The sequence below is a fragment of the Sinocyclocheilus rhinocerous genome, unplaced genomic scaffold (genome assembly GCF_001515625.1).
Source record: "Sinocyclocheilus rhinocerous isolate Xijiao unplaced genomic scaffold, SAMN03320098_v1.1 scaffold1699, whole genome shotgun sequence".
In the NCBI taxonomy this organism is placed as follows: domain Eukaryota; kingdom Metazoa; phylum Chordata; class Actinopteri; order Cypriniformes; family Cyprinidae; genus Sinocyclocheilus; species Sinocyclocheilus rhinocerous.
Genome location: NW_015632476.1, coordinates 52,349 through 70,342, shown reverse-complemented (window position 1 = coordinate 70,342; position 17,994 = coordinate 52,349). Strand labels below are relative to the sequence as shown.

The window sequence follows — 17,994 nt, the reverse complement described above, 5'->3', positions numbered from 1 at the left end:
AGGTATTCAGTCAGCGAGCGAGTGAAGAAAACATGTCTTTTTAGCGATGACTCATCTGAACCCCTCTGATTGGTCATTGCATTCATAAGCACAACAGCATCGTTTGTGATTGGTTATAATGCGCGTCTGTATCTGGCTCAGCGCCAGCCAGCGAACACAGATTTGAATTTAGCAGCTGATGATATGACACACTGAACGTTCTAATCACGCCGGTGTCGGTGTGATTGTATTAAATATAGATATTTTTTTATTCAACTTCACAAGGATAAAAGTGCCCCTAGTTGAAGAGACGCCCATATATAAAATATTAATAGGCTATTTTTGGTCGTTTGGAAGCTGCATTCAAAATCCACTTGGCTCAAAAATCTGAGGGGGCACGTGCCCCCACACTTTGAATGGGCATGACGCCTCTGCCTGTAATCACTTGGGCCTTTTTAAATGTCTGGCATTAAAAAAGCAGTTAGTAAATATCATTGTAATAGAATGCCCTTTTCTGAAAATCCTGTTGAATCAAATTCATTTGGATGTTGAAGTATTTTCAAATTCATAACACTTGTAAACCAAGACCATGATGCAGCATATTTATTAGTAGCTAGGTTAGGTAGCAACTGTGCTAGTCAGTTACAATAGTTAAGCAACATAGTTTTTATAAAAAAATAGATTTTAAAACTCGCATATATCTTTAATCACTATACATTTTGTTGTATTTTATCTTCCTCACAATGAAAATAGCCATGGAAATCAAACAGACAAATAGATCCCCCAGGCGAGCAATGGCTAAGCGCCCCTGTTTTGAGATTTATCTCACTTTTTCCTTTCTATATTTGTACAACATTAAATCATGTGCATCATAAGCAAAAATCACCAGTTCATGATGTAAGCACATAGTTTGTAAAATAATTTCAGAGACAATTAGTGTTACATTATGGCCACATGTAAATTACATTTGCTACTCCAGAGAAATGTGTCCAGATCTTAAAATCTGAGCATAACATGTAGGCAAAGAAGGTTGGATCAGCTTGGATCAGCTCTCACACGCAGTGTAATCTTATTGACCTTACTCACACTCCTGTCTGATACCCTACACCTTTGCGACTGAGCTCCTCCCTAAAGTGTGACAGGGGCATGGAGTCCTGCTGCGGGTGTGTGAGCGTGAGAACTGTGGAAAGTGTGGCACTTCTGTGTGTGTGTGAGAGAGCATTCCTGTCTCCATCCTCTTCTCCTGGCCTTGCAGAAAGGTAAGATATCTCAGATTAGCCATCTGCCCAAGCAAGCCTTATCAGCACTGACGTCATTCTAAATCAGGTCACAAGTGGCCTCTGCAGTGGATTTTCACCACTGCTATTTGCCAGATTTGATAATTCATACAGGAAAACATGGAATAGAATGAGAACAATTATTATATAGATGTCATTGAGCTGTCTAAGAGCGGCCATAAGTCACATTTCTGAGGTATGGGACATATCAGGAATTAGTTGAAAAATGTGATTTGATAAATGTGATTTGGTAAATAAAATGGTTACAAGCTTAGGTAACTCTGTTATCAAATCCAAGCAATTAGAAACCTGAAAGACCTGGAGTCATATCGGATGTAGTCAGTGGAGAGAGGTGTTTACGGTATATTACAGTGACAGCTCTACACAAGCTAAACTTTAAGGGGTCATATGACGTTGCTAAAAATAACATTATGTTGTGTATTTGGTGTAATGCAATGTGTTTATGCGGTTTAAGGTTAAAAAAACACATTATTTTCCACATAATGTACATTATTGTTGCTCCTCTATGCCCCGCCTTTCTGAAACGCGTCGATTTTAACAAAACTCATCGTTCTGAAAAGCGAGGTGTACGGTTTAAGGTTCAAAAACACATTATTTTCCACATAATGTACATTATTGTTGCTCCTCTATGCCCCGCCTTTCTGAAACGCGTCGATTTTAACAAAACTCATCGTTCTGAAAAGCGAGGTGTACACTGATTGGCCAGCTATCCAGTGCGTTGTGATTGGCTGAATACCTCAAGCGTGTGACGGAAATGTAACGCCCCTTAACATACTGTGATGCTGTGTCTCCCGGCACAACGACACAAAACCAATAAAACCCATTACAAACAAGGCATTTGTTGCATCCAGTGAAGACATCATTACTGATTATAATGACTTATACTGTGTTTTTACTCGTTGCGTTGCGTATCGCGCCGCATAAACATATGTAAGACCATGTCTGCATTTGTGACCGGAGAAACGACAAACAACAAGCGCTACTCTACACTGCTCAAACTCGTGTTTGAATCAGTGGCAAAATCTTTAAATATAAAAAATGTACTTATTAATTAGTGAGATGCTTTTGATCAATAAAAATTTAATGGAAAATATTTTTTTTTATATAGCTGAAATGGCTAAATGGATTCATATTTGATCCTGTAGTGGCATGCATTAACAGATTCTGGTTTCAGATTCAGACCGTCTGCATTATCCATCTGGCTGACCGTTAACATTTATGCACCTGCCCGACACTCAGCCCTTTGTTTCTCTGCCATTTTGCATAATAACAAGGCTTTAATACCACTGAAAATGTGTACAAAACATATCTTTCAATTAACGAGATGACATCAGAGACTGAAGCTACTGTTACAGCGTCACCTTAATCATTTAAACACTGGTCTTTAAAGGGATAATTCAACCAAACATTAGTCAAGTCAAGTCAAGTCAAGTCACCTTTATTTATATAGCGCTTTTAACAATACAGATTGTGTCAAAGCAACTGAACAGCATTAATTAGGAAAATAGTGTGTCAATAATGCAAAATGACAATAGTAAACACAAATTTTTCAGTTAAAGGCAGTTCATCATTGAATTCAGTGATGTCATCATCCAGCTCAGTTCAGTTTAAATAGTATATTTGCAATCAAGTCAACGATATCGCTAGAAATGAAGTGTCCCCAACTAAGCAAACCAGAGGCAACAGCGGCAATACAGTATATATATATATATATATATATATATGGGTTTCAACCAACATGAAGCAGATGGTGATGCAGTGTTAATGCTTGGTTGAATTATTTTATTTATTTATTATTAATGAATTATTACCCGTCAGCCTGCGCCATCTAGAGTTTCATGACTGAACTATATATATATAGTTCAGTCATGAAACTCTAGATGGCACAGGCTGATGGGTTGTTAACGTAACTGATGATATTCACAGAGTTAAACAACTTGGCACAAGCTGATTGGTTCATGCTGCATATGCAGCCAATGTGGTTACTGCCTTGCATTTATATGGCTGGCTAGCGTTCACTTGAGATTCCTGCAGCGCACTTTCAGAGTTTCTCTGAAACCCTCCACCTTCCCCAGCTCCACCTGTATAGATCTGCTATGGGTTATTTTATATGCTATTTGTTCAGCAGCAGTATGTCTTAAATACTCATGGCACCGTATCGTCATATGCATTGGCAGTAGCAAGTTCCTGTACTTGCTTGCAGCAGCAGCAGCAGCAGTAATAATCTACAACTACAGCAATAACCAACAGAAGCAGCAATTCAGCAGCTGCGTAGCAGATCTATTCTGCCAAGACCAAATACATTAACATTGTCATATCCATCACCATGCTAAAATCTTCCGAGAGTTGTCATGAAAGAAATATATATATTGTTTTTTTTCTTCTCAATGATACACAAAAAGTGTCTTGGAAAAAGTTGAGCAAACCATAGTATAATCTGCCCTTTTAAAAGTGCTTAATAAATAAATTATTATAGTAATTTGACATACTAAATAAAATAGCATCACAACAACATTTTTTTTTACTTTTGTAGTAGAATTGAAATAATTTGAATGCAAAGTTTCCTAAAAAAAACTTTGCGTATCGTAAGTATAAAAAGGTGCCTGCAAAACATGTCATCAACTGACATTGTCTGAAGGAGATGTAGGAAAACCCGATGGATGGCAATGAGACACCATCATACCTGTAAACAGATGGGTGGGGGGCAGTCAAAAGTATCAATCATTGTATTAATTTAAACAATTATTATTGAACAATTGTATTCATTTAGTAACATATAAATATATCTTAGTGTAGGCCAGGGGTCTGCAACCTTCAACATCAAAAGAACCCTTTTGGCCCCTTTCCCACCAAATAAAATTCACGTGGAGCCACAAAACCTATTTGATCCCTAAAATGAAGATAATAGGAATGCACCAAAATGAAAATTCTTGTGCCGAAGCCGTAATGGAACAAAATGAAACACTGGGCCGAAGGCCGAATACTGAACACGGTTTTTCATGTTTTTTCCCTATTGCATAAATTAAATAGCCAAAATGTGCTTTTTACTGTTTAGTCTTGCTTTTCAAAGAAAAAATCAATTAAAAAACAACAATTTAAAAATATTTAACATTGAACATTTTTTAACATTCTAGCAGACATTATACCAACAAAGCACAATTTAACTTAAAATTAATAAGTTAGTAAAATAAAAATATTTTTAGTCCATTTTTGAGACCCCCTTCTTGAATCAGACATGTGATTGGCCAAAGACAGAAAAGAAGGAAAACTGGATATTTTGAGCAGCAAATCAGCATATTAGAATGATTTCCGAAAATGTAATTGTTCTGTACAATTTATTTGGTCTTTACGGTTATTCGCTAATTTCGGTTGCCGAACATTCGGTGCATCCCTAACACAGCAAGAAGATAACATGGCATATAGCTAAAGTTTTATATTCAGTTATTACAGGGAAGGGACGTAGCAATCATTTCAGAAGTGAGGGGTCAAAAATGTCAAATGTAATATAATAATAATATTTATGTATGTATGTATGTATGTATGTATGTATGTATGTCTAATTAAATTGACAAAAAAAATTTTCTTATCTCTTACTTTTAATTGGCTAAGAAATAAAATGTACTGCTGGACAATAACGAATAATTTGTATTCTATAATATTTTTTATATATTTTCCTGATGACAATTTTATGATTATGACTGGTTTATACTTCAAACACTTTTTCCTTTTTTATCACAGAATAAGGCAAAAAATATATTTTATAGCTTCTGTAATAAATGCTATGTCAATTAGCAATGTATCTTTCGTATATGTTATTTATTACCGGGAGAAGACTTGGAAAAACACACATAAACCATATATTGTTGCAATCGTTTTTGTCTTCATGTTTCATCAGTTAAGGTTTATGCTTGTTATTCAGCTTAGCTACAGCAATTGCAAGATGTTGTCTATATTAGGGATTTCCTGGCACGCCAAAAGTTATTATTACTTCTATGAGTCCGCTTTGGACTGTCTGCATGAGAGCGCCCTCCGGCTTTGAGTATAAATAAAAACATACACTGCATGAGAGTGTTGAGCACCCTGTAATGTTCACATCGTTTTGGATATGAATAAAATGTATCTAAAATGATGTGACTATCTTGTCTCTTATCTAGATTTATTAACTTGCCCGGAAAAAACCCACATCCAAAAACACACTCCTTTATAGATTTTTTCTTGAGCAAGTACTGTGCAGCATTGCCGATGACGTTGCTCTCTCTCTAGTCGACGTGCTCTTCCGGCAGGAATGCCCATACAAGGAATTACGCCCCTTCATCACGTCATGAAGGGCCATCCTCGAAAAAACTTTCTGAAACTTATACAAACCTGGCGTCACGGTGCCTACTCTGTGGAGTCGAGGAACGCGGAGACAAAGGAGAGTCACGAAGAACAGTCTTTATTAATCCTAACAGGGGTAACACAGGGCTTGGCAAGAACACACACGTAGCACATAATACGGACGACACCGGACAAAGGAATCAGGGAACGGGCAACACTTTAAATACAGGGCTTAACGAGGGGTAATTAACGGGACACAGGTGAATCAAATGACTATCAAACATAAGGGAAAACTAGGTCACGGAGCACATGGGCAAGGAAAACACAACAAAACAAGAACACATTCCTGACACCCGGAAGGAGTGTATTTGACACAGGATTACTCCGTCACACGTCCAAATAGTTTTTTGTAACTTTGGCCATGTTTAGCATGAGAATCCAACTCTTTAACAGTGTAGATAACTCAGAATGCATGAAATAGCATTAGACCCCCCCTTTAAATGTCGGGGGGACACGTCCACCGCGTATTCTATGCCCATGCAACAGGGAGCCACCACAGAAGGATGAAGGAGCCACGGGTTGTCGAACCCTGGTGTAGGCTAAATAGATTTTTATAATTCATTATCTTCTTGTCAATCCATTGGTTCACATTTACAACTGCGCGTTTCCTGCGTAAAAATAAGGGTTGATTTTGGCTTTTGTCTAAAAAAAAAAGAGCAGAAGGGTTTATTGAAAAATGCTAATTCATTCTCTGTCAGCAGGTGGCGCTTTCAAAACGGCTGAAATATAGCAGTTTCCCTGGTAACCACAGTATACAAAGCAGCAGCACCTAACTTTGAAACTTGCAGCTCTCATATTTAATCAATTAAACCATAGCCATTTGAAGTGCAAGCTATATCTCAATTCTTGTCTTTCTGTCCCCAAAATTTAAGACATTGTTGTACCATTTAAGATTTTTATAGTTTTAAATCTGAAACAGACCTCATGGGGGGATTTATTTAGTGATGAATTTTGAAATGGCCAGTGTGTACCCTTCTGTGCTTCCGCTGCGTGATTGTGCCATTGTGATTTAATGTGCTGTGTAACGTAATTTGTCCTACCATGTCTGATATTAAAATCTGTACGACACACTTTGCAAAGGCGTGTGCATTGTCAATATGGCTTTCGAGGTACAAAATTAAATTCTTCTGTGCAGCTGTTGTTAAATTTAAAGTACATGTATATTTTATTTTTGCTACTACCTGCGCAGATATCAACAGTGCCACTGGGTTGTAGGTTGCCAAGTTGAGGTCACAAATGGGTTGACATTTTTTATGATGTCGATTGTGTGAGGAGGATGGATTTCATACAAGATCTGGCAACTGGACAACCTTGCAATATGTTGACGTGATTATTCATATAATGATGTTTGGGCCATAAGAATCACAGGAGTGTTACTGGAGGTGAATATCAAATCAAATACGCCCAGTGGGATTTTTTTATAGAAATATTAAAAATAAGAGAGAAATATGGGAAAATATTTAAACGTGATGATAGCGGGATAGAATGGTAAAATACGGGATAATCCCTGTAAAAACGGGAGAGTTGACTGGTATGGACACCATGTCTAGTTTCCCTTCTCAGGGAGGAATGGTTGCAGTTGTAACCTAGACGTCGAAGTGGGACTTGACCAATGCCCACTCCACTCGATGGATCAACCAGGTAGATTCAAGGCACGTCAACCCGCAGGGTGCAATAGGTGTCATAGTTTGCTTAATGGAACCACTCCCTAAGCCAATAACTTCTAATGGGAAAGGGAAGATACCCAGGCTTCTGTGCTCTATAGCAAGGGATATCCCTGCCTTTACCACCTTCCTCTCTGCCTTGCAGGGCAGGCATAACCCTTATAAGGCCTCAAGAGCAGAGCACTAAAAGAAAATGCTCAGCTATATCAGCACTTTGACAAAGCCCTTAGGAAATAGCTTACCAAAGGGAGTGTATTATCTACAAGTTTCGATATTACCACTACTTCCAGAGGGAGAATGCAGCCCATAACTTCTTCAGAAGGAATGCAAACACAAGAGCAGCATAACATAAATGGCAAAGACTCTTGCCATCAAACTCAAACCCTTATGAGAAACCGCAGGGAATCTACTCTATTCTAACTAACTTATATTACCATTATGCTTGTTGCCCAGTAACTCTCATCACCCAGGCTCTGAACCCTAAGGGGGCTGCAGGGGAGATGAAACCCTACTTAGAGACCCATACATAACTGGGGAAGAGCAGCTCATACAATGCTTTGTGTACCATGCAATCTACCTAAGACCTGCTCTTGCTTCATTTTTTTCTTTTAGCACTAGACCATAATATGCAATAAATAACAAAGAGGGACTCCTTCGCAGGTGAACCTCCACTTACTTGCATTATCGAACCAAGGCCAAAGTAGAGGACCCACCTTGCACAACCATTAGCCTGACTAGATTTCCTGACTATATGACCTTTCTTATTTTTTTATTTATTTATTTTTTAGTAAATCATTAAATTGTTTAGCGCTATCCTACCTTTCTGACATCTTATATGCAAGCCCCCAAGTCTCTGATCAGATGACTTTGACTGCTTCTAGGTCTAGATAAAAAATCCATCTTTTATCATTGTTGTGTAGTATACAGTGTGGTGTTTTAAATTGTGGTGTGGTGTTTTAAATGGTGCATAAATTAAAAGAGGGTCATAGCTCTGACTGCTTCAAAAAGACAAAAAATCATTCTACAAATAATGCAGTCATATGACTTGTGCACTTTACACACAAGTTTTCTAAGATTATACAGTGTGGTGTGAAGAAAGGATGCTCATACCTCTTCGGTTGTGTTCTCACTATGTTTGCAATATGAATCTTCTTCACACTTTTATATGTTCAAACTACTCATAATATTAGCAGGAATCCGTGAAATCTGTCTGCGGTTTTCTCCTCCTTTGTTACTTAATATGGTGTTGAGTACACTAAGCTTTCAAATCTATGCAAACAGAAGTTCTTGGATAATGTGAACATATGTTGAAGGGAAGATTTTCAGGGAATATTGACTTCAATATTAGTCGTTTTCTTAAACAAAACTATGTATGGTTTTAGAAGCCATAAAATAACCTGGATATGTTGCTAAACATATTTTAGCAAAAATCAAAGAGGTTTGGAGTGATTTGCTAAGGAGGCTAAATTTTCAGTTTTGGCTAAATTATTTGAATTATTATTTTTTTAAGTAAAGATTTAACTATTAATTAAAATTGTGTGTAAAATTGTGTTAAATGTTGTCAAAAGATTACAGCATCACTAACATTAAATGTCTTGAAGGAATGTGCTTTCACCATTTGTGATATTGACATGTCAATCTTTTTCTTATATTATAGGTTGGTCCAGCAGGGTCTCGGTTTGGTTTGTTAGCCTGTCTGTTTGTGGAGCTGTTCCAGGCCTGGAAGATGTTGGAAAAGCCATGGAAGGCCTTCCTGAAGCTGTTAGGCATTGTTATCTTCCTTTTCTTCTGTGGTCTTCTGCCCTGGATTGACAACATTGCTCACATCTTTGGCTTCCTCAGTGGTCTTCTCCTGTCCTTTACATTCCTTCCATATGTCACGTTTGGCACCTTAGACAAGTATTGCAAACGAGCTCTTATTTTGTTGTTGCTGCTTTCCTATTTAGGGTTGATGTCCTCACTTATTGTCTGGTTCTACATTTACCCTACAAACTGGCATTGGCTAGAGCATCTCACCTGCTTGCCCTTTACCAGCAAGTTCTGTGAACACTATGACATTGATCATGTGGTACACTAACTTTGTTTTTTGTAGACTGAGTTTTTTTCTAAAGACTGCAAGGGACTGAGTAAAACAGCAACACTGAGTAAAACAGCAAATAATGTCATACTGTATTTGAGGTGTAGCAATAGAACCAATAGAATGTATGTATAGTCCATTTATTGCCAAAGCCGTTCTGAATATTTCTGGATAATGTGCAGGTAAACTATGATGTGTTGTTACTGAAGCCTGTACTCCATCCCTTTAGCTTAAAATGTCCATCACCAAGTGGCTTCCAAAATTATTGCATGTGTAAACAGTGAGATTTATTCTGTCTTTTCATATGTTCTTACACGTTTAAAGACATGCATAAGGTTCTTAAAAAATAAGAATCTTTTAGAGTCATTTCACTGACTGGTTATGAATGATGGAGTTTTATGTTGAAGCTTCAGTGACGTTCAAAAGAATACTTTATTTTGTACTTCTGCAGACAGCTACAAACCTCTGGCTAGGCTAGTAAATATAGTTCCACATTAATGAACACACTAGTTTTGAGAACTGTAGCTTCCCATACTTTTTCTGGATTACAAGCATGTGTCCTCAGACAACTAAAAAGGAAATTAAATGGATGTGGCAGTAATTCCCTGAATAGTAGGGTCTGTTAGACATTTCACTTCTCAATGCATTTAATATATTTCATAAGTCATTTAATTTATCATTCGTTTTATCTATCTTTTTTTTCAGAATAGAGATACTGTTTTGCAATCAACAGAGAAACTGTTGTTTACAACCAGCTATTAATTTAAATAGGCGCACTGCATGAATTAAATCATGTGTGTATTCACTTGGCACAGAATGTATAAATTTGCGGTCTTCTGTCTCCTTTCATTGCAGTGTCAAAGTCAAATTCAGCTGTTGTTCTGATTGATATTCAGTGCATAATTGTTTACTGAGGACTCCACTTGTGCCTTAAAAAAGAACAGGCACCTGAATTGAATAAAAAAAAAATCCGGATTGAATCTGATAATCTGGAATATTTTGGTATATTTGAAGGTGTACAAATATGATTGCAGGTGGAACAAATAACTAGTGCTTGAAGTAAAAATAAAGTTTGTAATTTTTTTGTTAAACAAATGCCTTTATATTGATGTCCTTCACACTTTGTTTAAAAAAGTTTTTCTTAAATTACTAATTCTCTGTGCTTTATTTAACAAATAAATTAATTGACAATCCAGAATAATTACCCTGTGAACGCTACAGACATTTACACAAAGAGTTCAAAGAGCAATCATTCTGAAAAATAGATTCTTTATTTCTTTTTACTTACAAAATGAACAAAATCATAGATGTCTTGATTCAAGACTGTGGAGGCATAGGTGGTGTATTTCTACAGGGAAAGGCAAATGGAAACCAGTCTTAACCATCTCAACATATGTTTGATGATGATTTGTTTTGTAACCCCTCTACACATGGAACATTAACTCTTCAATCCTTTGCTTTGAAGCAAATCAAAAAGTAATTCTAATCTATAAATGAAATTGTACTAGTGCCCTAACCAACACAATAAAATTTTCTCATGTTTATGCGATTATATATAAAAAATTTGTCACATTGGCACTCACAGACATAACAGACAACACTGTTCTCTTGTGGCTGTTTTCATAAGAGATCACAGTGGAAAAGTGTTCAGTTGATGCTATTTTAATGCTTCCATAGAATAGACACACATCTAAAGCAGCCACAAGACACTGAATACAAAAACTAGCCCAAAGTAGACCATTTTACTGTTGAACCACTACCTTATCTTTCCAGCCTTGACCCCCCAAACTCACAACACAACAGGAGATCTGTCATGAATTTAAAAATGTGCATGAGTAATTAAAAACATTAAATCTAAAGAAATGCATACCAAATACCACACAAAATAAACAATAACCTAGTCTATTAGATAACCTGACTGAGCCTAAAAAAAAAACCCTCCCATGTTTTACATGATGAATATAAAAAAAGAAATATTACTTTTAGATAAGTGAGTGGAATACAGTTTGTTCTAATGTTCCCTTTTCTTTTCTTTTCTTTATTTTTTAATGTGTATCTAACCATTTTTGCTATGCTGACCCAGGCTTACAAAAGTGGACGCAAACAGCATTACACCACAAGATATCTACACCAAACCCAAAAGCTGCTTCAACACACCCACTGCTTCTTTTGAAGGTCTAAAAACCTACATGACTAGCGAACCTTTAACAGCCACTGTTACGGCGCATGAATGCATGTCCCCTTATAGAATAATACATCTCGATGAAGGTAAGTGACCCTACAGTAATTTCAGAAGGACCTTGCCCCTTAAAGCCAGACTTCTGGTAGAAAGGCACCAGGAAGTCCTCACACATGAGCACAGCACGGCGGACATATGGTAGACAGCGCAGCTACTGCAGGTAACGCCACAGCAGGATAGATCCTTTTCCCTGCTGGCGGAAGGTCCGGTGGACTGCCAGCACATGGATGTGGACAGTAGTTCCATGAGGCTTATGAAGGGTCAATGCATCCTATTAAAAGATATAACTGAAATGAGTCATGTACACCAATTACAAGACACTTAACTACACATCTTTACAAGTTAAATTATAATAATACAGGCATGCCACTTCTTACAATAACAGATGTATGATTTGTTTCTGACAATAACAAATACATGATTTGGATATTAGATTACAGTGGTAAGACGGTCCTGGTCCCAGAGAGATCCAATGATAAAAGCGACAAGCCTCCCCTGTTCAAACCAGCCCAAAGAAAGCTCAGGACAGAGGGTGAGGAAGTGCCGGACTTCATCCAGATGAAGAGGACATTCCCCAGACACAGATATAAAAGCTGAGGGATAAAACGAGAAAATAACTTTTATAAAACGCAAACGCAACATAGTAACCAAATACAGTAATCTACTTATTCATATGTAACACATTTTATAGTTTTACATTTAACATTTAAGTTGTTGCTGTTTTTCTCTTGGGTAATTGTTTCATACACACAAGTAACTGTATAAGAAAATCCACAAAATTATAAAACATGATTTATCTCACCCTCTCTCTCTATTTCGAATACACTGATGGCGTCCTCAGTGTTGAGCGAGCGGAACTCGCTGGCGGGGAGAGTGTGCCGGCGCTGGCGGCCGGGGGAGATTGGAGCTCTCATGTGGATGGGCTTCAGGAAAGGCAGTGCGCTCACCACTGACATTTCTGCTGTTTTGAAATCTCTTTGGTGATTTAAATGAATTAATAAATAATATTCAAATGTCCTTCATATATGTTTGTTTTCCAAGAGCTGTGTCTAAAGTGAATCACGGAGAGGCGCACCATTTATATCTTTTCATCTGCTTAAGATCCATTAGTCACCATAAGCCTTAAACCGGCCCCCATTTCACTATTAATCACTGTCATGTACTATAATTACATCTGTGTCTTTAAGACAGGGGAGTATGAGGCATGATGGGAAGTTTTGTTCATGTTGTTGGTGAATTCATGGCAGAGAAGTAAAGACGCTGTGGGTAAAATGTTAACCAGTCTTCTTGGAGAGTAGGCAGGGGGGCACCAATAATCCTTTCAGCAGTCTGAACCGTTCTCTGTAGTCTTCTGATGTCTGATTTTGTAGCTGAACCAAACCAGACAGTTACTGAAGTGCACAGAACAGACTCGATGACGACTGAGTGTGTGCATCCGTGTCATCGCTATTTGACACCAGATGACACACACGATCTATGTGTTGTTTGTTTGGGCGAAGAGCACGCACGCGATGTCCTCGAGGGGGCAATCTGCGTGCATTGCGAGCGTTTTCCAATGAAAAAGCTCCGTTCTCGTTTGTCTCTCTTTTCGAGTAAAGAGGGGCAGCCATCTGCTTCCCGCGGTTCAGGACCCGCCGCTGCTGAGGCACGGAGGAGAATGAGCTCGTGGGGATCTCAGGTGGACCTGGCCGATGAGTTTAATCAGAATCAGAAAGAGGTTTATTGCCAAGTATGTTTGCACATACAAGGAATTTGTTATAGTGTCACAAGCTTCCAGTACACGGAGACAACAACAACACACAGATAATAAAAATAAGATGTGAATAAAATACACATGCATAAATATAAACCACAAAAAAAGAATAAATTGTATGTACAGGTGTGCTATAGATAGAATAGGAATAGAATAAAATAAAATAAAGTTGTAGGGATGTACTAGGATTTAGGGTGATAAATAAGTATAAGGTTATTGCACATACTTTAATTGCACAATGGGAGAACATTAACTGTTCATGAGGTAGATTGCCTGGGGAAAGAAACTGTTCTTGTGCCTGGCTGTCCTGGTATTCGGTGCTCTGTAACGCCGACCAGATGGCAAAAGTTCAAAAAGGAGATGGCTTGGATGTGATGGATCCAGAGTGATTTTCTGAGCCCTTTTCCTCACTCTGGATGTATACAGTTCTTGGAGGGTAGGCAGGGGGGCACCAATAATCCTTTCAGCAGTCCGAACCGTTCTCTGTAGTCTTCTGATGTCTGATTTTGTAGCTGAACCAAACCAGACAGTTATTGAAGTGCACAGAACAGACTCGATGACGGCTGAGTAGAACTGTTTCAGCAGCTCCTGTGGCAGGTTGAATTTCCTCAGCTGGCGAAGGAAGTACAACCTCTGCTGGGCCTTTTTAACAGTGGAGTCAATGTGAGTGTCCCACTTCAGGTCCTGAGAGATGGTGGTGCCCAGGAACCTGAATGACTCCACTGTCGTTACAGTGCTATCCATGATGGTGAGTGGGGGGAGTGCAGGGGGGTTCCTCCTGAAGTCCACGATCATCTCCACTGTTTTGAGGGTGTTCAGCTCCAGGTTGTTAAGACTGCACCAGACAGCCAGCTCTTTAACCTCCTGTCTGTAAGCAGACTCGTCTCCATCCTTGATGAGACCGATGACTGTAGTGTCATCTGCAAACTTCAGGAGCTTGACAGAGGGGTCTTTAGAGGTGCAGTCGTTGGTGTACAGGGAGAAGAGCAGTGGGGAGAGGACGCAACCCTGAGGGGTGCCAGTGCTGGTGGTGCGGTTGTTGGATGTGAATTTACCAATTCTCACTAGCTGTTGCCTATCTGTCAGAAAGCTGGTGATCCTTTGACAGATCGAGCTAGGGACAGAGAGCTGGGTTAGTTTGGTCTGGAGGAGTGTTGGGATGATGGTGTTGAAAGCGGAGCTAAAGTCCACAAACAGGATCCTCACATAAGTCCCTGTTTTGTCCAGATGTTGCAGGATGAAGTGCAGTCCCATGTTGACTGCATCATCCACGGACCTGTTTGCTTGGTAAGCAAACTGCAGGGGGTCTAGTAAGGGTCCAGTAATGTCCTTCAGATAAGCCAACACCAACCTCTCAAATGTCTTCATGACCACAGACGTTAGGGCCACAGGTCTGTAGTCATTAAGTCCTGTTATCTTGGGTTTCTTTGGGACGGGGATGATGGTGGAGCGTTTGAAGCAGGCAGGGACTTTGCACAGCTCCAGTGATCTGTTGAAGATCTGTGAGAAGATGGGGGCCAGCTGGTCAGCGCAGGTTTTCAGACAGGCTGGTGTCACACCGTCTGGGCCTGGTGCTTTTCTTCTCTTGTTCTTTCTGAAGACCTGGTGCACATCATCCTCACTGATCTGAAACGTAGGAGTGGGGGAGAGGGGGGTTGCAGGAGGTGTTGATGGTTGTGTGGAGAGATGTTCAGAGCGGGTGTGGGGTGTTAGACTGGGAGTTTCAAATCTACAGTAAAACTCATTCAGGTCTTCAGCAAGTTGTTGATTGGCCTCAGTGCTGGGGGATGGTGTCTTGTAGTTGGTGATGTCTTTCAGGCCTTTCCGCACTGTTGCAGGGTCGTTGGCAGAAAACTGGTGTTCTAGTTTTTTAGCGTAGTTCCTCTTATCCACTCTAATCTCCTTATTCAGTGTGTTTCTGTCCTGATTGTACAAGACTCTGTCCCCCCTTTTGTAGGCGTCCTCTTTGGCCTGACGAAGATTATGAAGTTTTGCTGTAAACCATGGCTTATCATTATTGAATGTTAAATGAGTCCTGGTAGGGATGCACATGTCTTCACAGAAACTGATATATGATGTTACAGATTCCGTGAGCTCGTCCAGATCGTTGGTGGCAGCTTCAAAAACACTCCAATCAGTGCAGTCGAAACAGGCTTGTAATGCCTGCTCTGTTTCGTTGGTCCATCTCTTTACAGACTTTACTACAGGTTTAACAGATTTAAGTTTATGCCTGTAAGTCAGTATAAGATGAACCGGCAGTGGTCAGAGAGTCTTACAGCTGCTCTGGGGACCGAGCGATATGCATCCTTTATTGTGGCGTAACAATGGTCCAGTATATTACTGTCTCTGGTGGGACATGTAACATGCTGTCTGTATTTTGGCAGTTCACGGGAAAGATTTGCTTTATTAAAGTCCTCGAGAATGATTAAAACAGAGTACGGGTGTTGTTGCTCTGCCTCTGTGATCTGATCAGCCAGTTTCTGTAAAGCTGAGCTCACGTGCGCTTGCGGAGGAATGTAAATACTCACGAGAATGAACGAGTGAAACTCAGACTCAACGCGCTGTCCGGAATGGCGTCTTTCAGCCAGGTTTCCGTGAAACACAGAGCAGCAGAGTGTGAAAAATCCTTATTTGTCCGGGAGAGCAGAAGAAGTTAGTCCATTTTGTTGGGTAGAGAGCAGAGATTCGCTAGATGAATGCTAGGCAGCGCCGTTCTGAATCCGCGCTTCCTGAGCTTCACGAGCACGCCGGCTCTCTTCCCCTGTCTGCGCGTCCTGAAGCGCTTGATCAGCGCCACTGCTCCGCCAACTACAACATTCAGCAAAACGTCCGAATAAACTAAATCCGGTAGAAGATTGTGTGGTGTGTTTTGCCGAATGTTCAGCAGCTCATCCCTGGTAAAACTGATCGTGTTTGAGAAACAAAAAAGCAGGAAAAACTAACAAAAAGAGTACAAACACTGGAGAGCAAAACACTGAGGCTGCCGTCTGCGGCGCCATCGCATAGCATATATAGTATGACCAACACAATATTAGATAGATTAAACATAAATGTTCATAAATGTTATTTTCAGTAGGCCAGGCCTATATGTTACAATGAAATTAGGTGATGCATGAATTTATATGAATTACATTTTTATTTAACAACTACAATCACAGTAGTATATTGACTGATTTGTTGAACTTACAACCTTGTAAGCATGTAATAATTATGACAACATAAAGCACTGACAAATAAGCCTGGTGTAAACATTAATATGAAAGTCAGTAACAAATCACACAAACTAAAGTAGATAAAAAAAAATAAAAAAATAAAGTAGAAATAAAAAACTAATCTGTTGCTTTACCACACTACTTTAGGTAATTCAAAGTCACTGTAATAAACATATGTAAACACGTGGACTGCACTTTTTAAACACTGTCTGTTAACTTTAGACAGACTTTAAATAAATAAAAAAGAATATATATTACTTTATTATATATATTATCTTAAGGTCGAAGTCTTCAGTAATGGAATGCACTGTAACACTGTTACTGCTTGAGTAATTTCAATGTGCCGCTTTAAAGTACGTTCATATATATGCTTTCAAACATTTCCGCGTGTAGCGTGCCAGGGTTGCCAAGTTTTCACAACAAAACCCACCAAATTGCTACTCAAAACTAGTCCAATCGTGTTTCGAGGGGGTTCCACCGGTAAAAACCGTGTTCCAGGGGGTAAATACACGTTTTTTGGAGGGGTTCCTCAAACTGCGGACTTGACAACACTGTAGCGTGCCAACTTGATGCTTCCTCTGAAGACTTCTTAGATGTGTTCGACTTGAAGCAGCGTTGCTTAGACCGATCGTTGTGTGTCATGAGAGCATGAGAGCTATAAGAGAGCGGACGTCTCCTTATGCTTTCTCTCACCGTACTTTGATGTCATACACTGATCGATCTTCAAGTCGAACACACCTCTTTACTCTCGCGTGTCACATGACAGAGTGTAATCGCAGCCTCTGCGGTTGAAAAATAGCGTTTTTTCATATCGCGATATTATCGCAAATGCAATTAATCATTCAGCCCTAGTGGAAACACACCGGGTACCGGCCCAAAGTTTCTAGTTCCTGGGGAAAGTTCCTGCGGTGGAAACGGGGCTATTGTTTTTATTTGTCACACGTCTATAAGATGCACGTTTCTGTGTGAGTTTGTTGGGATCGGAACATCTTTAAAGTCTGCTAGTGTGTGATCCTCAGTCGTTTAGTGTATGGTGGCCAGTTTTCCTCTGTGACTATTTACAAAGTTGGTAAGTGTATGATGCGTAGTGTTGCCTATTATGCAAAATACACTTTCACATGTTTGGACATAAATGTGTGTTGGCAGTGTGTGAACACAACCACCCAGCAATGATAAAAATCCACCCACCCCTTATTTTTGAATCCCCATTTAAACAAATTAGTCTCAATAGGCTTGCCATTTTGATTCTCTAAGCAATGTGACATCACAGTGTTTAGGCCCCGCTCATGGCCGCTGACTGACAGTCCTGCATTGCCGTAGTTTCCTCCCTCAGCAAGTTTTCTTTGGTTGTACGCTGTCCTCCAGCTGTAAGATAAGCAATGTCTCGTAAGCAAT

At 39.4% G+C, this 17,994-nt stretch overlaps 1 protein-coding gene across 1 annotated transcript; it reads right to left on the bottom strand.

The window, feature by feature from the left end:
* Window positions 1-11,599: 11,599 nt before the first annotated feature.
* LOC107742556 (serotonin N-acetyltransferase-like) lies at window positions 11,600-12,667 on the bottom strand. The gene is given in 3 exon segments (XM_016555576.1): window positions 11,600-11,905; window positions 12,073-12,227; window positions 12,437-12,667. Coding segments are annotated over 3 exon segments (615 nt in total). The 5' UTR covers window positions 12,591-12,667.
* Between the last annotated feature and the right edge of the window lie 5,327 nt (window positions 12,668-17,994).